The sequence below is a fragment of the Protopterus annectens genome, chromosome 15.part0, assembly GCF_019279795.1.
Source record: "Protopterus annectens isolate FY-2018-M chromosome 15.part0, PAN1.0, whole genome shotgun sequence".
NCBI lineage: Eukaryota > Metazoa > Chordata > Ceratodontiformes > Protopteridae > Protopterus > Protopterus annectens.
This window is the reverse complement of record NC_056749.1, coordinates 624,805,882-624,832,011: the sequence shown is the minus strand read 5'-3', so window position 1 is coordinate 624,832,011 and position 26,130 is coordinate 624,805,882. Positions and strand designations below refer to the sequence as shown.

At 42.4% G+C, this 26,130-nt stretch overlaps 1 protein-coding gene across 1 annotated transcript in view; it reads left to right on the top strand.

Moving 5' to 3' along the window:
* PLS3 (plastin 3) overlaps window positions 1–26,130 on the top strand; it is a 980,136-nt gene that overhangs the window by 878,636 nt on the left and 75,370 nt on the right. The window contains exon 16 of the mRNA XM_044057459.1: window positions 20,741–20,864. Within this exon, the coding sequence (XP_043913394.1) occupies window positions 20,741–20,864 (124 nt within the window). The remainder of the gene's footprint in view (window positions 1–20,740; window positions 20,865–26,130) is intronic.

The following is a 26,130-nucleotide window of genomic DNA, read 5'->3' as shown; positions in this document are numbered from 1 at the left end:
ACATGGACAGTGACAGAGGCATATTTGTACTTGCTGTGGAGTGACCTGAGCACGTGTGTTGTGGCGGATCCTGATGCCTGACAGGCAGCTAACTGTAACTTTCTCCTTGTTCAACCTGGTGAGTGGGACATAAGTGTGCCTTACTACTGAATCACCTATAACTAGTGTATTGGTTATACTATGTTGCCTTGGGGGCTTTTTTTGGGTGGCATACTGTGTGAACTATGTGTTGTGCAGTTTGTACCGTGGTATGGTGGTTGCTTGTATGTCTGTCTTGGAGGTCTGTGATGTTTGAGTAGGTTTTTAATGAACCTCCACAAAGGTAGGTGTGTCTTTTGTGTTTCTATGTGAGGATTGTTGTGGTGTATGTTTTTGAGGACTGTTTCATGTGGTGTGGTGCAGGTTTTGCCCTTCTCCTCTTGGTTGGCAAGTCCAGTTGTGTTATGAGTGCTTTGCTTCCAACTTGGATATATAGGAACATCTCTCACAAGTCTGAGTGTTGGGAGGAAGGAGGAGAGGGTTGTCTGTGTACATGAGACAGTTGCTGTATTACCTCAGGATGCCCAGGATCACCAGGGTTACCAGGAGTGAGCACAGGGAACTGACCTTTAAACATACCTGGGTGGCTGTTAATTTAATAGTACTGAAGTTGTTTAGTGCTGGTAGCAGTAAAAATGCTCCAGTAAATGCTATGAGAGGCTTTGAGCAAGTGCTAGACTTTGATACTCAAGTTGAGTGCAAACGGATGTAGACTGGCAAGATTTAAGGGAAAATTTGAAGATTAGACTTTCTGGCACCAGAAATAGTTTAACCCTAGCTTAGAGGCACTGAGCAATGTGCAAAACTGCACAAACACTGTTTTTTTAAGGCAGGAAGTTAAAAGGGATAGAAATGCTGCCCAAATGGCCAATAAGCTACAATTTCCATGTTTGAAACCACTCTTCTTGCAACTGATAGGCTGCGCAGTGCTTACCACTCTCACTGATAGGCGGAAAGGCTTCCCTCAATCACAGAAAGGAATGGGGCACTAAAAAACTGTGAAAACAATCTTGAATATAGCAAAATCTGTAACTGGACTATACTAGTTAAGAAAAAAGGCGGGAAGAAAGGCAAACAAGCTCGATTTTTTTTTTTTCTTTTTTTTACAGATAAATGGAGAATACACTTAGAGAGCAAATATAGTAAAAGGACAACAGTGCACAGTTTAAAACTCACTATGATTGCAATAAAAGGCAAGCAAATAGTGCAGGCTAGCACACTTGAGTGTGGTGCTAAAATTACAATAAATGCAGTTTAATTTATGGTGAAAAAATGGCAGAACAAGTGCAGTAAGCAGTAATATAAGAAGGTAAAGCAGGGATACTTAGATTGAACCAAAAAACGTCTTTTTGTCCTCTCTGCTGCTCTTGTAGGCTTTTGATGTTCTAAGGTAGTGTGGCAACTGCCTTTTGCTTACCAAACTGGAGTTTCTACCAGTTCATAGTACAACCTGCTAGAGATATAAATATATGAAAAACATGTAGCAGACCTCTAGCAGCTTAGTATTGGTAAGCATCATATCTCCACAACACCATATAATTCAAAATGCACCCTTATACAAACAACGTGTGCTGAAACAGTAAAGAAGAAAATGCCAAAATCTCTCAGAACGAACACTAAAGGATCCCAGCTTCCAGTTCACAAGGCAGTGCCACCTCCCTGTTCACTCAAACATATTGCAACTCGCATGGCTCCCCCAAGTCAACAGCAAAGCAATCCTAAACCTATAAAGCTTATTAAGTTTGCTCCCACACAGGGAGATGTTTTCGTTGTAGGTGATTCTGTAGTTAGGGATATTTAGTTGTAGGTGATTCTGTAGTTAGGGATACAGACTCCACACTCTGCACACTGAGCAAGAAAAGGGTATACATTACTCTGACTTGTGCTAGTTTCAGTGATGTCAGAAGGGTCCTGAGGTCCTTTAAACCAGACCAGTATGACAACAACCTAGTGGTGGACCATGTGAGAGACTATGACCTGATGTGCTTCACCCATACATTTGCAGAGAGACATGATGGGACTTGCTGTGCATGTGTTAGAGGTAGGAAAGACACAGGTCTTCAGGTAGTATCTTGCCTTTATTGAGGGTGATAGCTAGATGCCAAAAATAATTGGCTTTAACAATTGGCTAAGTATTTGATGTCATTCCAAGGGGGCGCTGTATGTGTTGGTATGGAGTGAGATGGTAGGTGAGGTGGCCTATTTTGCCAGGGATTGGATAAAGCCTTTGATGTCCCATAGTTCCTTTTAGGCAGAGACTCCTACTGCATACATACCAGCATACCAAACTCGTACTCAAATCAGAGCATCATCATGGTACCCTAACCGAGTGAAGGCAGTGCTTAAAATGCCCCAGGCATCTCAAGTATGTGCATAATTGTGTAATTAATGAGACATGATTAAGTGTAGTGACAGCACACCTTTTATACCAGGCTTGGTTTAGTGCCCATCAAATGTCAGGTAGCTGTGGGGGAATATGTGTATTTCTTCGAACTATCCCCACTTCACATTAAATTACCCATAATCCTAACTTGGAAATCCACCTCACCCTTAACAAATCTAGTTATCTTTCTCGCAAAATAACCCCTGTATGCAGTTAACTCTGTCTTACCTCATTTAAGAAGGCTTTTCATTCACATCTACAGTAAGTAAAACAAATGCAACTGTTTCAGGGACATGGGTTAGTTCTGCTTCTAACTTAATATGCAGCATCGCATTGTTTAATCTCTGCTCTTTCATCTCCCAGGGTTAATAATGCCAGGACTTATGATATTGTTTTAATTCTAATTTAGAGCTCTGCTTCTTTATGCTTGCCACGGAAAAAGTTATGGTTTAATCTGTTATGTTCTGCATACATGGCGCTACAAAAAACTTGTATTATGCAGTTGCTGTTCTCCCTGCTTTGTATATCTTGATATGATGAAACTTTTTTCACATTTGCAACAATATATCTTTGTATGATGCTATAATGATTTGCTTTGTGTCTGAACTTTGCATTTGCCTATTTGGTCCAGGTCATGACTGAAAAAGGGTCCTTGGGCCTGTCTACCTACTCTGTTACCAAATGTTAAACTATTATTCCATTGTTCGCTACAGATCCCCATCCATGTCCAACAGAGATCATGGCAATTCTCTTAATACCATTTACAGGTTAAATATCAATCCAAATACCTTGTATTGCTAAGGGACTTCAGTTGCTTAAGCATTGACTTGGCACACTTACTGAGCATATCTGTTTTTAGGAATGTATTTTCTTAACTTTATCAAGTCCAATGCACTGCAGCTAATTATCAAACTACCCCATAGATGCTATAATATCCCTGTCCTGGTCCTTACCAGCCTAATTCATGCCATGTGTCCCACTCGCATCTTCTTGTCATGTTAAATCTCTGCACAAATCAGTAATTTGTGCTGGGTCTAGTGTTACTACCACGACACCAAATGAGGTTGTATTTAGGCACTTATGGGCAAAATCTCTTTGTCTTGCGGAAGATCTACACAAAATTCCAAACAGTCACCTACAAATGGCAATTGCAATAGCCTTCTCAGTTGAATCCAACAGCATTTTAATAGCATCTAAACAGCTGCATAGACAGTCATTAAATATGCTAAACATAATGGTAAATTCCGGAATAGACCATATGGTCAAACCTGTGTATTAATAAACTGAATACCAAAGTATGGAAAAAGTAAAAAAAATAAATAAATGCCCATTCCCTAACTCAAGCACTGAAGCATGTCAGCAAGAAACTTAACATTAGCAAATGTAAAGCAGAGTATGAGCCTGAAATAGCTTCAGATACCAAGGTAAATAATTCTTCACTTTCATCACAAAATTAAGGAATAATGCCTAACAATGCACTGAGCTTATCCATAATAGTATGCATGCCTATTCTGATGAGCTAGCCTGTATATTAATAAATCTAGTTCTAACTTTACTCCACTTGCCCACATTGTTGCCCCCACTTTCCCTGAAAATTTCAACTTCCCCTGAAATCACCTTGGAAAAAGTCTCAGAATCCCTGTCAAAGGCTAAAAAGCATACTTTGTGACACCACACAACAATTTCAGACTACTTTTTTATCCATTATCTATCAGAATGACTGCTTAAACTGTTCAACCTTACCTTATCCATAGGATTTGTACCTGAAGCCCTGAGACCAGCCACTGTGACTTTTACAAGGGCAACCTCTCTGCAGACTCCAGGTTATTATAAAGGCCCAACAGCCTAACCAGCCATATCCCCAAGACAGTGGGATGCATCATAACAGAATTTGTGCAGACTTAGGCAACTTAACTGATATAGACCCCATTCAGTTTGATTCTGTTAAAAGCAGCTTTTGTCTCCTGAACCTAGTAGACCTTTTTTTTTCCTAAAGGTTACAGAAGGTGTGGACAGTGGTCACTGTGTCCACTGCTTATGTTTGTGTTGAGGCCTTTTGATATCATTCCTCATACTAGCGTTACTGAGAAATTAGATTAACTTAATCCTGGCTCTCAACCAATTGGGGACCAATTTCAACAGAATCAGAGACGAATCTAGAAAAATCAGGGGCAATCAGGCGCACTTTTAAATATTAATACTATTAACTTTAAACATTGGCAGAATGAGTATGCCAAGTAATTTACATTTTCTGAAGTAAAAGAAATCTAGAACTCTTAATTATTGTCATTATTTATTGAGTATAATTCACAACCTTTCCTCCAAATATCACCAGTTTTAGGAGAGATTAAGAGGAACAGAGCAAAAATTGGAGTCAAAATCTGGGACAGGTGGGAGGTATGAACTTAATACAAACTTGAAACATTGTTTGCTGAACTGTTTGTCTGTTCAGCAGATCCAAGGTTGTGAAAGTTGTTAGTACTATCTCTGAATCCAGTGGTGTAATTAGTGTGATACGACAGGGATCAGTGCTGGGCCTTATCTTTTTAGATATTTTTTTGCAGACATGCCAAGCCAGTATCCCAGAAGTGTGGTGGACCACGTTCACTGAGTAAAGCAAACTGGACACTTATCTGCTCATCTAGTAATACTCAACAGTTCCTCAAGAGCTGGAATATGCACATAAATATTGTAATGAAACTGTCTCAAGCTAAATGCAAAAACAGGGCAGCATGGTAGCATTTGACAAAAAGGCTGCTCCCACCTTTCTCTTGAACAGTGTCATAGAGGTGCTGTGTTTCACATGAATTAGTAGCCTGTTCCAAAGATGCATCAGTTGCTGGGAGGAAAATCTGCCCCTCCAGCACGGTCCTATTTAAATCGCAGGCCATATTTAATTCCCTGGAACAGGTAGTCCTAGACCCATTTGATTTACAGATATGCAGTAAGTTCATTAGGTTTGGGTCTTTGGTTGCTGTGTAGACCAGGCATACATCTCCCCTAAGAAGTCTGTACGATATGAAGTATAGTGACAGGGACTTCAGTCAGTCTGTGTAAGGCATATCCTGGAGGCCCTGGATGATCTTTGTTAGAAGCCTCTGAGGTCTCTGTAATGGCTGCAGTTGCTTAGTACAGTACATACTGAATGAGGTGTTGTATTTTGATGATTTTCTTGTTTCACTGTTGCCGTCATCACACTTGGGTTATCCTGCCAGGGGTAGCCTAGTCGGCCCGAATACCAGAGGCTTAGTATTTCTGCTCAGTTGCTGTCGCTTCCAGACTGACATCAGATCATCAGAGGTATAAAAACAGGCAGCCGACACCATTACATCAGTCTTTCTTGCCGAGGAGCCCAAAGCAGAAGCAGTTCGCACAAGTGCCGGTCGGCCGCTACCAGAGTTTTCGTTTCCGAAATTGAATCACCCTGAAGTCTTCCAAAGCTAAGTATCCCGTTGCATACCTCTCAACCTGGAAACATCAAAAATCTGGATAAGGCCCATTAAAAATAGGTACAAATTGGTATGCTGATTAACATAAAATTTGCATACATAATTACATAACCCCACCCACTCCAATGGGATTGTGAGATACCAACTTTCAAACACAAACTGAAGAACAGACGACCAAAATATGGCACCAGAGTTCCCCTGCAGCCATTACCTGGTTATTTTGCCCCATTTACCATAAACACTAATGTGCGTATATGCATATTGCTTTACTTCTACAATGTTGTTGTTATTGTGTCTTTCGGCTTTTCCCGGTTAGGGGTCGCCGCAGCGGAACTCTGGTCCGCTAATGATTGGCAGCTGATTTTTACGTGCCGAGTTGCCAGCCCTGACGTACAACCTTCAACGAGGGTACGCCCATTCGCACACGTCTCCACGCAGAAGACGCTGTAGCTGAGAATTGAACTAGACAGCATCTTACTGTGAGGCGACAATGCTACCGCAGCACTACCACCGCGGTTTTTATATGAATTTTATTTTTACATTTTATAGCACAATGCACAAGCACTAATAGACATCTGCTAAACAAACAATATGTCTCACAATGGAAATAGAAAGTTAGCATTAAAACTTCTCTGCCCTTGAAACTCACATTCATTGAAACAGCATTGAAACCCAAACAGCAATGAAACCCAAACAGCATCCAAAGAAAATGCATCTGGCCAGTGGTGGATTAAGGTTACCTTTGGGCTGTTGTCAAATCATAGGCCCCTTGGCACACAATAAGAAATATGCATGTGTTTTTGATACACCTTCCTGACTATTAAATTAAATTCTTTGTATAATACAGCACACTTGTTAGACATTTTTCCAGTAGCATGAACCAATAATGACAAAACTGCCCAATTCAGAACATTTCCATCATAAGTCTACTTCCACACACACTATATATATATATATATATATATATATATATATATATATATATATATATATATATATATATATATAGAATGACATAGGCATCTTACATAGCTTCTCGCACTTATTTTCAATTTAATTTTTTTTTTGGGGGGGGGACACAAGGACAAAAAACAGGACACATTTTAAACATTGCTTGTATAATTTTGGAAAGTTGCTAGAATAAAATGTTGCCACCATGCATTTCACTGCCAAGTCTTGAACCCAGGACCCTGTGCACTACAATCAGAGCAAAATATCATTATGTCAAATCAGCAGTTTCCTAAAAGATTCTCACCATAGTTCTCAACATCTTAGTACAAAAAACATGGACAAAGCCAATAATGGGGAATACAGCCCCAAAATAGGGACAAATCATTTCAAATACTGATCTTATAAACTTAAAATTGCTAGAATAAAAGGTTTTGTGTTATTTATTTTCTGAAGAATATGAAGTGTGAAATTCAAATCCCTGTCATTTAGTGAAATCAATCTTTCAGTGATTTGCCACAAAAATCCTGAAAAACCACAGATTTTATGAGGAACAGAACAAAAATATGAGGCATAAACTCACAAATGGTGGTGGGTAGGTTTTAAGCCTCATTACCTCTAGCCACCAGGTATATTCACCTGGGGCATTTTACACACACAGGCAATGGACAGTACTTTGTACATGCAAACAAGACATGCAGTGCTACAATCCAGGCACTGAAGATGCACTATCCTCAACATACAGCCTAAACTAATGCCCACAATGTGCCAATAAAATTGACACAAACATGATACCTTGCACCTATAGTGTTCTACCTTAAACTGTAGATCTTGTTTCTCTAGCCCTACACAGAGCCAACCTTTAATTTCCTGATGATACAAGGCACCCAACCTATCCTAGTCTCCAAAAGCCAGGCTTAATATTGTATACTTCTTGGCATCTTGTATTCATACCAATCACATATTTTAATTTAGGAATGACAGCTCAGTTCAGTGGCCAGATGGTTTAAAACTGGTTTCAGTAATGCATTAGTTCCTATTTATTTTGTATTGCTGATGGTGATATGACTCTCTCCCTTGGTACAACTCCAGACAGATGCCAAAAGTCCATTGTAAGGGTCTGTTGGACCTTCCAAACACAGACACCTGTGCTGAAGCAAGCAGTCCATTCAGCAGTTTCAATTTTAGAGTACCTGCACTGACCAAAATCAATTCTGAGTTTAAATAAAAATACACACACACCTGCGATGAAGCAAGCAGTCCGTTTAGCAGTTTAAATAAAATACATGTGCTGACCTCAGAGTTTAAATAAAAATATCTTCAGCAGTTTAAGTAAAAAACTTGTGCTGACCAAAATCGATTCTATTCAGACAGCACTTTAAATAAAATACCTTCAGCAGCAGTTTAAATAAATCATTTCCGTTTTGGCAGCAGTTTAAATAAAATAACTTCCGCAGTCTAAATAAAATACCTTCCGCAGTCTGAATAAAATACTTTCAGCAGTTTAAAGTACCTTTCATTCCATTCAGGCAACCATTCACCTAAGCAGCCAAAATAAATCATTTTTGTTCAGGCAACCATTCAGCAGTTTAAAATACCCGCGCTGAAGCAAGAAGAAAGCTTGACTGTTCAGCAGTTTAAAATAAAATACCTCAACAATTCTGTTCAGGAGAAGAGAAGCAAACAGTTTAAAATAAAAGAGAAGCAAGCAGCTTAAAAATACCTGTGATGAAGCAAGTCCATTCAGCAGTTTCAATTCGGTTCAGAAGTTGTTCACACACTGAAGCAGTCCGTTCAGGTTAAAATAAGACCTCAGCACACACTGTAAATACCTCACCGATTCTGTTCACTCACAGCACACGAGCAGAAGCAGTCCATTCATTTTAAAATAAAATACCTCAACAAGAATGCTAAAAGCAGAACGTTAACACACACACTAATTCTGCAAATACCTCAACAGATGCAGCTCCTGAATGCGCTGAAGCAAGCAGTCCACTCCGATCAGTTCTACACTGCAGTACACATGCTCGCAGATCCAGTTCAAGCAGCAGTCCTTCCCGGTCAAGCTCTGCAGTATCCAGAAGATAGATAATTCCTTCCTGCTCGCAGATCAAACAGCCAGCCAGCCAGCTAGAAATGTGTGCACATGAGCCCTTGAGCTCAATTCTGACAGGCTGGTAGGCCAACGGAGCTGATGTCATCGCACATGTGATGATGTCAGCTCAAAAAGCAAAAAAAAGCAAAAAAAAATAATAAAAAAAGGGAAAAATAAATCAGAAATTAAGGGGTGCCACTCTGGAATAATGGCACCCCATTATTTGGACCCAAAATTTTTTTTTCTTGCTGTAACAGATGTTAGAAAAAGTTAACAATTGTCTCGCCTGTGGAAAGCAAATACCACACAGATTTCCATTCTTACTGCATCACCTGTTTAGACCCAGACTACGACGTACCTCGCTGTCAGTTTTCTGCTTTGTTCAATGCCCGAACTATTCATAGGCGGGCCCTTATTGTAGCTAAATATTTTCATTTTTGATCTCCATATTCCGAAATGGGTTCATTAAGTCTTCTGACTACCGATCTTCTGAAAAAACGTAAGCATAAAGACAGAGACAGACCACACAGGTCCAAAACTGCCGACGATGCTTCCGTTAAGCTAGTCGCCAGTTCGCTGGTACTTAGTGAGGCGCTTTTGCAGCCCCTGATGCCTACTTCAGTGGATTCACAGGCCGCTACCAAGACCCATTTGGAGTCCGGTATGCTGCAAGACTCTTCTTTGACTACGGAACCTGCGGATGTCTCTACCTTGGATGGGTCCAAAGCTGCTGTGCAGGCACCGGCTTCTGAGGAAGTTTTTCACATTACCGATATTCGACCCAAACCGACTTCTTTCACATCTTCAGTTCTCTCTAAAAATATTAACTTTTTAAGGCCAAGAGTATGAGCTACGCCTAAAACACAGATGACCCACACTCAAGCGCCTGCTTCCTTGCCACAGTCTCCGAGGCTTAAAATGGCAGAAGACCTGATCGTGCTGATTAGGGAAGCCAGCCTTCCCCTGCTAAAAAAAAAAGACTGGTCTCCAGCACCCTTGTCTGACCAAGAGTTTGACTCTCTGAAGTTTCTGAATATAAAGACATGCCCTTATCTGACTCTGAGAATTCAGATGCAGAGGAATCCATTCTGCCTGCCTCCCCTCCAGAGAATTTTTTTTTTTTTGGTGAAACTCTACATACTTTGAGAGCATGTCCACTGGGAATGCCAGGATTATCAGTCAGTCCAAAAAGAGACTCTGGGAATTTTTAGATTTACCACAGCACAGACCCTTATCCCTCCTGTTCTGGATGTTGTGGATGATGTCTTCATGGAATCCAGGCTAACTCCTGATACTTTACCACCTGCTCCAAGGAAACCAGACAGGTACTACAGAGTCCCTGACTCTCAAATTCATTTTCAAAAATCCTACTGCTGACCCAGAGGTCATTTCCCAGGGGCCTAAAGGTATAAAAGCAACTACAGCTAAGAATCCCACCCCTTCAGACAGGGATTCCCGAGCTTTAGACAGATGAGGTAAAGAAGTATACACCTCTGCAACTCATAACATTAGAGCATTGAATTCAGTTCCACATGCTGAAATACTAGCAACATACTATGAAACGTATTAAGCAAAAATTATCTACCTTTCCTGACTGTGCAGAAAATAAAGAATTCAAGGAGCTTATGCATTCTGCAAGCCAAGTCAGCAAGCATACCTTGCAATGTGGGTTTGACACCCTAGAAGCATCCTGCAGGGCAGCAGTCACAGGTTCTGTACTTAGAAGGCATACCTGGCTTAAGGAGCAGACCTTGCCAGATCATGTCAAATCAAAATTATTGGATGCTCCTCTGAACAAGGACAATCTGTTTGGCACCAAAGCAGAAGAAGTTTTAAAAAAGATGGAAGAAAAGGCAAAGTCTATGCAGAAAGTCAAAGATTTTATGCAAGTGCAGGTTTCAAGATTCAGTAGGCATTGCCCCTCGAAACATTGGTCCTTTCCAGCCCCCTCAAGGCCATCTCAAAGTAGACCCAGGGGAAACAGACTCCCCAGATTACAGTCTCCGGGTATGCAGAGATCTAAGCAGTGGAGACCCTCCACTCCTAAAACAGGGAGTGCTAAGCCACCCCCTTACAGAAAGAATTCACAATGACTTCTCAGTTCCACTCCTCACCTCTGCCCAATTGCTCATGCCCCCAGGAGGAAGCCTTGCCCACCATGCAAAAAACTGGACCTCCATCACGAACGATCAATGGGTCCTCAACATAGTATCCCAGGGCTATAAATTTTATTTCTACATGCGGCCAACCTCAAAAGGGTTCCCAGACCTTCCTCCAAACCAGTGGGCAGAGGCACAAAACCAAGTTCAGTCCCTGCTGTCCATAAGGGCAATTCAGCCTGTTCCTGCAGAACAGATAAGCCAAGGTTTTTATTCCATACTTTTCCTTGTACCCAGAAAAGATGGCACTTGGCACCCAATCTTAGATCTATCCACTCTAAACACCTTCCTGGCGGTACCAAAATTCAAAATGCTCACCCTTGAGCAGCTTCTCCCTAGGCTGTCCTAAGATGCCTGGTTAGCCACCCTAGACCTAAAAGAGGCCTATCTGCACATCCCAATCAGGGACTCCTGCAGGAAATATCTACATTTCTGGGCAGAATATATGCATTGTCAGTTCTCTGTACTTTCCTTTGGCTTATCCACTGCTCCCAGAGTTTACACAAAATGCTTGGCTCCAGCCACTGCCTATTGCAGACAGAGAAAGATTCAAATTTACCCTTACTTGGGGCGATTGCCTGATTCAGGCAGACAGGAAAAGTTGTTTCAGCACCTGACATTTGTAAAGGACCTTCTAACATCCCTGGGGTACACTATCCACTACAAGAAATCCAAACTAGTCCCCAGTCAAAAAATTGTATTCCTGGGAGCAAGCTTGGACGCACCATCCAAGATGGCATTCCTTACTCCAGAAAAAGAAGCCCATCTGACAGGCTACTTCACTGAAATGGCTACCAGAACCCAGCTGGTACTTGAAAAGTCTTTGGTGCCAACATTCTCTGGACCTGGAAACTATCATACCTATAATACCTTGTCTAAGAAAATAATTTCTTTGGTGGGCAGCAGCATTAAACCACAACAAGGGACTTCACTTTACACAACCCCATGCCACCCAGACCCTAACCACAGACTCCTCAGACTATGCCTGGGGTGCACATCTGTACAGGTGCATTCAGGGCCATTGGAGCCCAATCCAAATTCATCTGCACATAAACAACCAAAAAGAGATGCTAGCTGTTCAGCATGTTCTGACAGCTTTCAGATCCCTACTGTCACTGGGACCCCTTCTAATAAAAACCGACACCACCACAGTGATGTGGTACATCAACAAGCATGGGGGAACCCACTCTAACACACACTGCAGGCTAGCCATGACCCTGTGGAACATGGCCTCAGCCATGCATATTCACCTGCAAGCTCAATTCCTGCCAGGCAAACAAAACTCTCTGGCAGACGACTTAAGCAGAAATCTCCTAGACCCACACAAGTGGTATTTAGACCACAACACCTTCAGCCTTCTGACCCAGAAATGGGGTACCCTGAAGGTGGACCTATTTGCCTCTCCCTACAACCATTAGCTCAGCAAATTCTGTACCAGGGTACCTCACAGCAAGGCCTGGAAAGTGGATGCCCTATCCTTCCAGCAGACAAAACCTCTCAATCTATGCATTTCCCCCTCTACCTCTTCTTACAAGAGTACTACTCAAGATAAGGCAGGAAACACCAAGGGCAATCTTGCCCCAGACTGCCCACGCCAACGCTGGTATCCACTACTGTGCAGTCTGTCACCGATGCCACCATGGCAGCTACCCCAGATCCCAACACTCCTGACTTAGCGGAATGGACAGATCTTGCATCCACAATTGCAGACCCTGAACCTTGCAGCCTGGCTTACTCCTTGAATTCTCCTCCAGTGGCCAGCCTAAGCAAGCAGGCACTGGATGTCATACATGAAGCCAGATGACCCAGTACAAGGAAATCCTATGCTGATAAGTGGAAAAGGTATTGTTCCTGGATTCGCTCTAAAGGAGCTGATACAGTGCAACCCTCCTTACCACCAAGAAGAGACCCTACACCTACTTGGGACCTTATGTTTGTGTTGGAAAAGCTCACGCTACCCCCCTTTGAGCCTGCAGGGTCAGCAGAATTAAAATTCCTGTCTTGGAAAACAGCCTTGCTTCTGGCCATCACTTCAGCTAGGAGAGTGTCTGAGCTACAAGCACTTATGGCTGTGGAACCCTTCATTATTTTTCATGCTGACAGGGTCTCCCTCAGGGCTAACCCTACCTTTATGCCTAAAGTGGTGTTCATTGTGGCTCTCAACCAATCTATCCATTTGCCCCACCTTTTTCCCTAATCCTCAAAATAAGGGGGAAAGGAATCTTGCACTCCTTAGATGTGATGTGCACAGACAGCTCAGATTCTACCTGGATAGTACTAAGCCCTTCAGGAAAACTGACCAGTTACTTGTTAGCTTTGCACCAGGGGCAGAGGGCAAGGCCATATCAAAACAAACCATTTCCAAATAGATAGCACACTGTATCCATTTCTGTTACAAACACCATGGGAAACAACCCCCTCAGGGGGTCAGAACGCATTCCACTAGGGCAACTTCAACCTCTACAGCCTTTCTCAGAGGAGTCCCTACCAGGGACATTCTGGAAGCTACTACTTGGGAGTTCTGTCCATACCTTCAAGCATTACCACCTGTCTATCTTTTCCAATTAGAGGCCGGGCTTTGCTACAGCAATCCTGCAGGGCATACTAGCCAGCCCAAACTCTGACTGCCCTCCACCCATTCTTCAGCTTTGGGAATCGACCCAAGTGTAATGACTGCAACAGTGAAACACGAAGAACGTAGTACAGTTGTGTACACTTACCATGAATGTAGATGTTCGAGCGTATTCACTGTTGCAGTCCTGGTTTCCTACCCCCCCAGCCCCCTTGTCTCTCTCTCCTTCTCTGTCTCTCTTACCCTTTACAGGGCTATTGGTATTTACTTTTTACTGGTGGTGTTTTTCCACCATAACTTGGCTCCCAATCTGGGGACTCCATTTGGGGCAAGAAAAACTGATATAATGGCATTGGCTGCCTATTTTTATACCCCCTGACATCAGTCCTGAAGCGACAGCAACCGACGCAGAAATACTAAGCCACTGGTATTCGGCCCAACTGAGGGCTACCCCTGACAGGATAACCCAAGTGTAATGACTGCAACAGTGAATACACTCAACTACATTTATGGTAAATGTACACAGCTGTACGTTATGGGCTGGATAAGTACCGAGTACAGGGAGTTACAACTTTTGCTCTCAAGGCGATGCCTTTTACTAATCGAGTGAGCTACATGGAAAGCTTTCTTAACAATGGTAGACACATGGGGGGGGCCGAAGTTAAGGTTTTGGTCAACCTGTGATCCCAGGTTCCTTACCATTTCATGGGTATTTTGGGTGGTGGTGTTTTTATAGTGTGAAGGGACATTGTGCCAAAGGGGAATGATGATGCATTTGTGCATTTGTTTGCATTCAGTTTGAGACCATGACTAATACACCAGTCATTAGTCTGTGTCAGACCCTCATGGAGTATACTGACATCATTTAGGGATTCAATGATTGCACCTAGTTTGCAGTCTGCAAGCATGGTCAGTCACAACCCTTTAGCTTTGACCTGAACTTCAGACAAGTATGTACTAAACAGTAGAGGGGCCCAGCACTAACACCTGTGGCACCCCGCTGGTAACAGGTCTGCTGGTTGATGTGGTGTCACCCACTTTGATAGTGTGTCCAGTTAGTGAGCCAGTTGGTAACCCATCTTACAACGAAAGGTTTTGCATTCTTTTTGCTAAGTTTATTGGTAATGCCTGAATGTGGGATTGCGTCGAAAGTCTTGGCTAAGTCGAGGTATGTTGTGTGCACAGATCTGCCCTCATCAATGGCCCTGGTCACACTTTCAAAGAAATCCACCAGATTTAGCAGGCAGGATCTGCCCTTCATGAAGCCGAACTAGGTAGAATCCAGGGTTTGGAGGTCACCTACTTTATTTATGAGGTCCACAATATGTTCCACGGCCTTACAGATGAGGCTGGTCAGGCTATATGGGTCTAGAATTCCTGGGGTCTTTTGCTAGACCACCTTTGTACAGGAGAATAATTGTAGCTGTTCTCCCTTCCACAGGAGCAAAGCCTGTAGTTAGGTTATGATTGAAAAGGGTACTTAGTGGTGATGCTAGTTCATGTTTTAGCCTGGTCAGAAGACAGCCGGGGATGTCATCTGGTCACCTAGAGGCCATGTTCTTTGCCTTGGACAGGGCTTTGAGGACCTGTTCTTCAAATATGTAAGGTGGGGAGGGAGTTAGGGGGAGGGTTTGTTGTAAGTTAGGAGGGGATAAGGGAGTGAAATTTTCACCAAACCTATCCTCTAGCAGGTTTGCTATCCCTGTGGGATCAGTGTGTGATACCATTGACCACCAGTTCTGCTCACGCTTGGGTCTAACCCTTTACGTTACATACATAACTGTTAACGGCCTTATGGTTATCCTTGGCAGTACTTGCTAGGTTTGTCTCAAAGGAGCTCTTGGAGGATTTGACAAGTTGTCTTAAGGTTGAGGAGGGTGCTTTACCATTGTTCCCTGTCTTTGTTTTCTTGGACAGCAACATTTTGCAGAGCAACTTGATTTTATTTGGGGCTGTGGCTTTGATTCTGTCTGGTTTAGCCGAGTTTATACACTTATGCACTTGGTTTTACAGGGCATTAGTTTAAACTTCAGCGTAATTATCACTTTCAGCTTGGGGTGGGACATTTATACCTTCATCTAGGAGGGTATAGTTTGCCTTGGTGAACTTTGTCCAGTTTCACCTTTTGTGAGTTCTGGTGTTTAGTGTCAGTTTGAAGGTGACTGATTTGTAGTCAATTTTAACTAATGAGGGTCCAACAGTTGCACCAGTGCACCTGCTTGACATGTTGGTGAGGACCAGATCTAGAATGTTTCTTATTTTGAGATATGGGCAATTTGCTCCAGGGCATTTGAATTCACAACGTCAAGGAACCTTCGTGCTAACGAGTTTGAGCTAGAGTAGGTATCCCATTTGATGCTGGTATAATAGAATTCCCCCATAACCAGTGTGTTCCATAACATTTGGATTGTCTTCAGTTTGGTTAAGTAGGCTTTGTGGGTGTCATGACCCATGGAGGGGGATCTATAACTGGCTAGGACTTGAATGGGGGTCTTACCCACCGTAACTAAATGGGAGGTGAATTTATCTTTAATGTAGATTGAAATACTGCCTCCTTTGGTTTTCACACGTTCATTTTGTGATCTAATGGTGTAGAAGGCATTGTGACCTTGCAGGGCCAGGATACTCTGAGGCCTTAAACCAGATTTTCTGTGACTGCACAGGCATGTACATCTTCTAGTGATAGAAGTGCTTCCAGGGAGTGCAGTTTTTGGTTTAAGCTCCTAGCCTAGGTACTTAATCATGAGATTAATAGATTATTATTAGAACTCAGGTGATTTGCAGGTGGTTTATTGGTAATAGTTGAAAAATAATCGTTTTCAGCCAAATAGATGCAGCCACTGTTAGGACTCTTACCATGCGTAATGTGAAGTTACTGAGTGATCTAGTAGGCCATCTTGGATGGAGGTAAGTTCGGCATTTCCAGATAGAGTTTAAATTTTTTGTTCTCTTGGACTATACTCAGCAATTGAAATTCTTAACTCCAAGGAGCATGAACTTGTAATGAATTTCATCAGGAATGTGCCTTTAGTTCCTTCTGATCATATATTGCTTGAATCCGAAATTAATAACAGTCATCTTAATATTCCTGTGACCTGAAGGTGAAGTCCGCATCTTTTAGCAGGAAGTTGGTACTCTGGCTCAAGAACACCAGGCTACCAGACATTGCCAGTTTATAAATAGCTCCCAAAGCACTGTTGAGTAGCTACATAATAAAATTCTCTCTGAAGAGTATTCCAGAAGATTTGGAACATTACCACTGGTTAAACTGGAAATCCTAAATGAAATAATTTTGTTGCAGACCTGTAAATCTGGCTGACTAATTTTGCAGATGACTACTATAAGCTAGGTGCAGTCATTGAATCATAAATGACTTGGCCATCCTGTAGGAAGGTTTGCCCCAAGTAAATGACTGGTGCCAAAGTCATGCCAAAAAGTACATTATTGTATCCTTTCGGAAATCCACTTCTCCAGGGAACTACCACATTGACAATATGCCCCCTAAGAGCTGACCCAATTGTTTGGGATCTAGGAACTTATGTGGACAGTGACCTATCTTTTGATAAACATGTGTCTATGGTTATAAGAACGTTCTTCTATATTGCACAGCTTATAAACAAAGGGATTGTGTCTAGCTCTAGGGATGTTCTTGCCCCTACCCCCTTTACTCAGCCCTCATTAGGCCAGTAAGTGAGTATAATGCCCCCTTTGGCATGTTTATTTCCAAACATATGCAACAACTGGAATTCTCCCAGAGATACCTTACTAAAGGGATACAAGACCTATACAAAATGAACCAAATCAAAGCCCTGTTATAATACTCTGTCCTAAGATGTAAAAGGGACCTGTGTCTGGCATACAAGGTATCCTACCATCCAATACAGATGGATTTACTGCACGTCAGCAAGTCAAATGGCATCAGAAATGCTCCGTTTAGGAATCTAAACCTCTTTTGCAACATCAACAGAACAATTTGTAGGGACAGGTATATCTTGCAGAGGATACTGCTACTGTGGAACACAGTCTACATCCACCTAAAACAAAGTAGTACATCCCTGTCCATAGTAAACACAGCTTTGAGCTATGAATGAGAAACAGCCCCAGGACTGCCACCTGTACTACTAATGAACAGAGGAAGCTCCTAAATGCTTTATCCAATGCATGGGTCCTCTTAAATTGTCTGTGGTACAATCCCAGTCATTAGGGATAAAATATAAATATTGACCACAGGATGGGTAAGGCCAATCTGTAACCAAATGAGATAGATTAATTGCAGCATAAAAAAGCGAAATTGGCTAGGCTTAAAATGGCCTGCAAGGGCACTAGCCTAGTACTTGCCTATGAACCTATAAATTGGCCAGATATTAGGTAAACCATTGCCTGGACCCTACAGCTAATACATTTCAGTGCTGGAAGAAACTTATTTTAAATGATATTTTTGTGGGTAACCTAAGCACTGAGAACTGTAATTAGGCAGCAGAGAATAAATGCATATGTATTTAATTTGTTAAATCCTACATTTGGGGTAGCAACATAACGATCCTGGGGGCATTATGAACTTTAGGGAATTATGCAACTTTAACTTCTTCAACTTTCAATATAAAGGCAAAGGGAGGGAAGAAGGGACATCAGAGTAAGCAACAAGTGGCTGCAAGGGCTGTTAGAGTAGTACAAGAACTAAGCTATTCATATAGTCACCCATGGAGGAACTATGTGGGGAGCTGAAGAGGAAGCCCTCAGTGAAGGCACTCTAACTCGTTTGCTCATGCTCTTTCTCTCTCATTGATGTCGTGGAAGTCTGTAACACCCACTTGATTATGTTTAGGGTCTTTACTCATGGTCTTGAACACACAGCTGAGACCTTTTCACCATCCATGAAAGTAACTAATACTATGTAAGAATCCATAAGAGAGCCTTGCATAGACCAACAGCAGACCAAAACTCATATTGTAAGATGTATGCAGCTACCATATTGATCAGGTTAGCCACAGTCCTACCAGGGATTAATAGTGACCATTGTGGTTCAATAGGAGGTGGATAGAACAACTTAAATCACACTTTACCTGGTTGGTCAGATTAGGGTGACAGCCTGCCAGCCAGCTATTGGAGAAGAGTCTTGATACGCCAAAGATGTTTAGTGGAGTTGGTGGAAGCTATCTGGGTTGCACCGAAGGTCTTCAGCCTAATGAATCCTATCCCTCCCTTTTTTATCTTTATGGTTAAGATGCAGGTAATGGTAGGGGAAGCCCCCATTAGTTCTAGCATTACTAGAAAAGCACACACAGTTTATTTTATATCTTTCTGTTTATAATGCACCCTTAGCCTCTCTCTTGTGGGAGTTCAGTCAGACCCCCAAAAGATTACATATTAATGTATGTTTCATAGATGACCTGCTTCTGTACTCAAGTGTACCAAAGTTCTGCCTGTGTCTTCACTTGTTGCTTAGAAAATCTATTGACTTACCGGAGTATAAAAATAGTACAGTAAAAAGAGTATGGCTTATTAACTGTAGGTTATTACAGGAGCTTAGAGATAAGACTAATCTAGGTCAGGCTGTGTAATATCCGTGATCTGTGTTGTATCAGTAATATTTTCACAAAATATAACTCCAGCATTTCTTCCATTTTGTACGATCAACTAGTTCAAACACAGCAGTTAACATGGTACTTAAATTTGTCTTGCTCTATAGTTCAGAGGCTTGAATGCTTTACTGTCCTTTAATGCTTAAATTATCTATTATTACTCATTACCCCTTCAACAAACCGGGATCTGTCCTTCACTGGGAAAGGCTTTAAGGTTTCAACTTCAATTCCATGATGGGATTTGAATCTAGTCTGATGTACCAAAAAAAAGTATTGTTGGCAATAGTCATAGGAGAACAGAACTATCCACACACTGCAGCTGTAGAACTAGAGGAGGTTCTTTTCATTTGTCCATCAGCTTTGATCTGACACTACCTGTGCCCATGGTATAGATAGATGGATCTCTGATTATGACCTTGGTTATCCAAGTTTAAGAGCTGGGGTACTTGATGGAGGGCACCCAGTTAGGTACACCTCACGGCTGATCTCTGGTGGAGATCTTGGACACAGATGTATTTTAGGAAGGCAGGGCTGAGGCTGAGTCTCCATGGAGGAGGGAAGATAGTGTGATTCTGCCACAGGGTCACTAGAGCCCCTCACCAGCCCTAAAGTTGGGCTACAATGGCCTGTAGGAGGCTAGTCAAGTTCAGTGGGCCCAGTGAATAAGATGATGTCCTGTGGAGCGCTGATGGTCAGCAGTGGGGATCCAAACAAATCCTCTATCCAAAAAGGAAAAAAAAAAAACTCTATTCTCCCATTAGATGTTCCATTAGAATATGCTTGGCTAGTAAGGTTAAATGTCATGTAGCTAAACTGAAAATTGTCTTGTAGCTTGAAAGCAGCTGCTTCTCATGAGTAAAATTTTAATTAAATTAACATGTCTCATACAGTTCCATTAGATGTTTCCTCCAGTAATTTTATGCAGCAGTGCTGTTGTCTTGTTAACCCTGTGTATTAACTGAACAAGTCTAAACACGCTCTCTAAAGCTTACTTGCATCTTACAGTTTCAGACAAGCTTACCTAATGACTGGCACATTGACTGTTGCATGGACAGGCGCAGGCAGGCACACTCAGACACACAATGCATTTACATGTGTAAAGTGGCTAAAGGTATACATTTTTTCACTTGCTGAAAAGTTATCCGGGATTGAAAGGCAATGTAAAATATTTTTTCGTAGTGTTATAAATTGTTTGCTTCTGAATGTTAGTAATGTTGTGAAATATTTTGTAAAATCCATTTTGTTGTCTTTATAAACTGCTCTTGCATATTGTCCCATGGTTGATTTATTTATTTTTTTTTTTTTGTATGCCGATCACTGCTTCATTCTCTTTAGAGGAGTAAATAAATTTGGTCCTTAATATAATGCTCCTGACCAGTTATCCTAAACAAGAACAATTGTAATTTTCTATTTTGGTGATTGGTTGTAAAATGCCCTAGTATGTTAAATTGACATGAATTTCTAATAAATGGAATCAACATCAGTAACTCTGACCTAAATTTTGAAAATGCAGACACACACTAAATGTTCTTGTACATCTTGGTGACGGTCAGAAAGTCAACGATGAAATAATCATAAAATGGGTGAACGAAACCTTGGCTGAAAATGGCAAGAAGACATCACTGCAGAGCTTTAAGGTAAGCTTGATAAAGTTAAAATGTGCTTATTCCATTATTTAGCTATTTTCAGTAGCAGGACTATGTTTTTGCCATTAACCGTAGTGTGTTGAGTGGATAATGCTTGTTGATGCGTGAAAGGGGAAATGCAGGTGACTGTCGCAGCACTGTAATCATTGTTCATATAGGGAAAGTTTGTGCAAACTTAATGTTATTCTGTAACATTTATGATGACTCTGTAGTGCATCATTACAGCAGAACTGATGGCAAGTCTGAAGTGGGTCAGACGTAATTTGAGCGATCCAGCTCTTGGTGTACAGTGATGAAGTTCTGGGTGTAACCCACAGTACCAGAGAAAATGATTAAAGTAAACCAACACCATGACACTCTATGTGAAAAACAAACATGGCAGAATTTATTCGTTTGCTGTTTTTTTCACATAGTGTCGTGGTGCCGGTTTACTCATCATTTTTCCTGGTCGAGTTCAAGTATTACCAGCTTTATCTTCATGGTGGAACATGTTTTGTTCTGTTTGTAACCCACAGCACCCAAGTTTGATCAGCAGCAATGGCATCTGCTGGAGCACATGTGGGAAGGATAGGCATATACCCATGCTGGAAGGGCAGGGGCAGACCATGGTGGCTCAGTGCACTGAGGAGAGTAGGAGCAGCCCTGAAAAGGTATGGCTTGGGGGGTGTTTGGCCACCAAATCGCTTTGATGGTAGCTTTAATCCTATGTGTATGAGACCATGAATATGAATCCGAGAGAATGTAGTTGTCCCCTGTGTGAAGCTCATCATCATGCCCAGGAGAAAAGTGAAAAAAATACATGGTACCAACCACTGTCACAGCTGCCAGGCTTTCACTCCAGTAGTCAGAATGCAAGTACAGTGAAATGTATGGGTAGAGTCTGAATGCGGGGAGCCTTGATGGTCTGCAAGCAAAGGGACAAAAAGCCAGAAGAAATAAGTACCTGAAGTGAGATGTTAGAAGTGACACCATTTTACTTAAGAATATGAACTTCATTCACACTTTATTTTATGGTAAAGGCACTTTCAGTCAATGATATCCTCCACTTTAGTGTCTCCATAGATAATTATGATGTTCAAGGGTAGACCACACACAAGTAAACTTGTAACCATCCAGCACAGTTACTCTGTAGGTTATGTTACTATATATAAGGTTTATATGAATTCGTGGATGTCAAGGCACAATGAGAATCATCATATTTAAACCAAAAACACCGTAATTAGGTTCATAGGTGTGTACTAGGCTAATGGCCCTGTAGCCTTTACAAACCTAGCCCATAGACGTGCCCTGGCATCATGCCACCCGACGTTCATTCCCAGTGCCTCTATCAAGTAGAGCCACTGCAGTGATCCCCAGGGTGAACTTTGTATTTCCCATCCACTCAAGATCTCTCTTGAAGAGGGCCAGTGAGGTGCTCTGCTTGACTGTATGAGAAGTCCGTTCCAGAACATGGGCAGTCTCTGGGTTATGATCCTGTCCCTCCAGCATATTCTGCTGATTGTAGTAAAGAGGTTGAGTTCTCTGGAGCGTGTGGTACAGAGGGATTGGGATTTCTTTAGATGTAGCATTTCTAACCGAGCTTGGTCAGACATGGCTTTGTAAGTCGAGCAGAGATCGCCTCTTAGCAGACGATATGAGACTGAGAATAGCTGGAGTTTTTTTTGAGTCTGTGCATGAGACGTGTTTAAGGCCTAGGATCCTCTTCGTGAGATACTTTTGTGGCCTCTCCAGCTGTTGTAGGTGTCCAGTGAGGTACATGCCAAATGGGACATTATACTCTATGATTGGCCTAATGAGGGAAGAGTAGAGAGAGATGATGACCTCTTTCTTCCTGGATGCAAATCCCTTGGTAATGAGATGCCACATAAGAGGACTTTCTGACCACAGTGGCAATGTGGTGGTCGAAGGAGAGGTTGCTGTCAACCTGTGTCCCCAGATCTTTTATAACGTCTTCAGTGTTCAGTGGTCTTCCATCGATGTGGTAATTAGTGGAAACTGAGTTTTTCCCAAAGGGGAAGACAACGCATTTTGTGGCATTAAGCTTAAGGCCATGGTTTTGACACCAGTCATTGGTCTCAGTGAGGCCTTTATGTAGCATGTCTGCATCACTTGGGGAGTTAATAATGGCTCCCAGCGTGCAGTCATCTGCAAACTTGATCAGCCCAGAGTCCCTCTGTGTTGACTTGGACTTCTGAGACATAGATGCCAAACAGGAAAGGACCCAGGACCGATACCTGTGGGTTTCCACTTGTGACTGGTCGGCAGTCTGACTTTGAGTCCACTGCTACACTGTTGGTTCTCTCTAGTGAGCCAGTTTGCAACCCACCTAGTGATATAGGGGTTGATGCCTAGTTTGGCAAGTTTAGCAATAGTTCCTGAGTGGGGACTGGTATCAAAGGCCTTGGCCAGATCAAGGTAGGCTGTATGAACTGCCTTGCCCTCGTCCACAGCTCTGGTGACTGACTCGAAGTCAACCAGGTTGAGCAGGCATGATCTAACTTTCACAAAACCAAACTGAGTGGGATCTAGAGTTTGGAGATTTCCTTTATCCTTGTTAATTAGGTCCATGATGATGCGCTCCAAAGCCTTACATATCAGACTCGTCAGGCTAATGGGGTGTTAATTCCCAGGGTCTGTAGTCGCTCCCCCTTTATGGAGTGGGTTGACTGTAGCAGTGCACCATTCGGTAGGGACAAAGCCTGAGGTGAGGCTGTGATTAAACAGGGCACACATGTGATGCCAGTTCACTTTGTAGCTCATGTACAACACATCCAGGGATATTGTCTGATCCCATGGAAGCTGTTTTCTTTGCCTTGGACAATGCAGCTTTAACCTGTGCTGCAGTAATGCTGGGTGCCTGGCATTCCTCCGGTATTGTGATTGGTCCTTTAGGGGAGAGAGAGGGATAAAGTTTGCACTGAATCTGTTGGCCAGTATGTTGGCAATATATGTTGGCTCAGTATAGGAGGTACCATTGTGCAGTAACTCAGAGCAAACCTGGGTATTGCCATGGAGAGTCTTGATGTAACTATAGAAGGCTTTGTGGTTGTTTTTAGTGTCTGCAGCAATTCTGCCTTCATAGCTGGCTTTAGAGGTTTTGATGAGGGATCTCAACTTTTTATTGAGGCTAATAAGGTAGTTTTTCCAGTCTTGGGACTTCAAGTTTTTCTGCAACAGTTTCTTCCTTCTGTTGTAGAGTTTATTAATGGCAGGAGACCACCAGATTGGCTTCCTTTTTTGGAGGGGAGTGTCTTTCTGTTAGGTATGGCTAGTTCCATGCATTTATGTATGTGTTCATACAGTGCATTGGTGTATGATTTGGCAGACATGCATCTATTTTCCGTTGACATGGGTGACGTGAAGTTATTAACCTCTGTTTTTAGGAGCCCAAAGTCAGCTTTGGAGAAGTTTTTCATGGTGGTTACCTTTGCAGGGGGTGTGGGTGAGATGTGGATTTCCATGGTGTTTAGTTTGTGGTCAGATCTAACCTGAGAGGAATTGACTGTTGGTGTAGAGCAACTGTTGCCCATGTTAGTAATAACCAGCTCAAGGATTTTGCATCCTCTAGTTGGGGGTAAGAATGAGCTGGTCCAGGGCATTGGAATTGATGAATTCCAGGAAATGTTGGGCCAGTATATTGGTGCATGAGTAGTTTTCCCAGTTGATGGAGGGGTAGTTGAAGTCACCTAGTACAAGAGTGTTGAGTTGGACCCTAATAGTTTCCAGGATGCTTAGGAATGTGGAGTGAGAGTCTTGAATCTATAGCAGGCTATGACCTGAATCACCGTCTTACCCAGTCTTAGTTGTACATGAAGTATCTCAGATGTGTTATGCTGGCTACTAGTCCGGAGGTGTGCATATCCTTTATGAATATGGAGAAACCACTGCCTTTGAAGCTTCAGTCCATGTTCTGGAGCTGAAGGGTGTGGAATGAGTTATAGCCTGGTAGTGCAGGGGTGTTTTCTGCTGTTTTAAACCAGGTCTCCGTTACAGCACAAATGTCAATGTTCTCCATTTTGAGGAGTGCTTCGAGCAAGTGCATCTTGAGATTTTAGACTTCTAGCATTGAGCAGCATGACCCTCAGATTGCATTTATTTATAGCTGTTACGGTGGTAATTTGGCCTTTGGAACATTGCCTAAAAAGGCACTATAGGGGTGGCAAGAGCCTTAGCCAGTATCCAGAAACCCAGGGGTGACAGATGCAAGCCATCTCTGGCAAAGCATCAAGATCTGTCATGTCGTCCCAAGCAGACAGATGCTGGATACCCTTAGAATGACACCAGAAACTTGGCCAATTGTTGGTCAATCATTTTCTGCTTGTACTTGAGGTATCATTCTAGGCAGTGGTAGGATGCTGCTCAGAGCTAGGGTCATACCTACCTGGGCCACATAATCAGAGAGCTCCTCCAAGTCTCTTTCCATGTAGTCCAGGGAGGTGCATCTCAGGTCATTCACACCCACATGGACAGTGACAGAATCATACTTGCACTTGTTGTGGAGTGATCTGAGTGCATGTGTTGTGTCGGATTCTGGCACCTGATAGCTGACTGTTATGTTCTCTTATTCAACCTAGTGAGTGGGACATTAGTGTGCCTCACTATCGAGTCACCTATGAATAGTGTATTGGGCAAGCTGTTTTGCCTTAGGGGCTTAGGTTGAGGGGCACACTGTGTAGGTAAGCTGTGTGTCTTGTAGTTTGTGTTGTGGTGGTCAAGTATATTTTTGCCTTGGAAGTCTCTGCTGTTTGAGTAGATTTCTATTGAGAGCCTCCATGAAGGTGGGTGTGTGGTTTATGTTTTTATGTGAGAGCTGTGATGGTGGGTATTCTGGAGGTCTGTGTTGCACGGGGTGTGGTGCAGGTGTTGACCACCTTCTCTTGACCAGCTGTGCTGGTCTTGGCTTGAGTGCATGGCTTCCAGACTGGATATTCATGTGCATCTCTCACAAGTCTGAGTGTTGGGAGGTAAGAGGAGAGGGTTGTCTGTGTACATGAGGCAGTTGCTACACTGCCTCAGAATGCCCAAGTTCACCAGGTTAATAGAAGAGAGCACAGGGAACTGAACTTTAGACATGCCAGGAGGGGGATGGTCATTATTACTAAGTACTGGAGCTGTTTCCTTATAAATTCCTTTTACAGGAAAAATGTCACTCAAGGTGTCTTGAGTGTGTACAGAGCACTGCCGAACACTTGAGGGGAAACAAGTACATAGACCCTGAAAATTTAAGGATGAAGAATTTAGGCAGCTATTCTGAAGT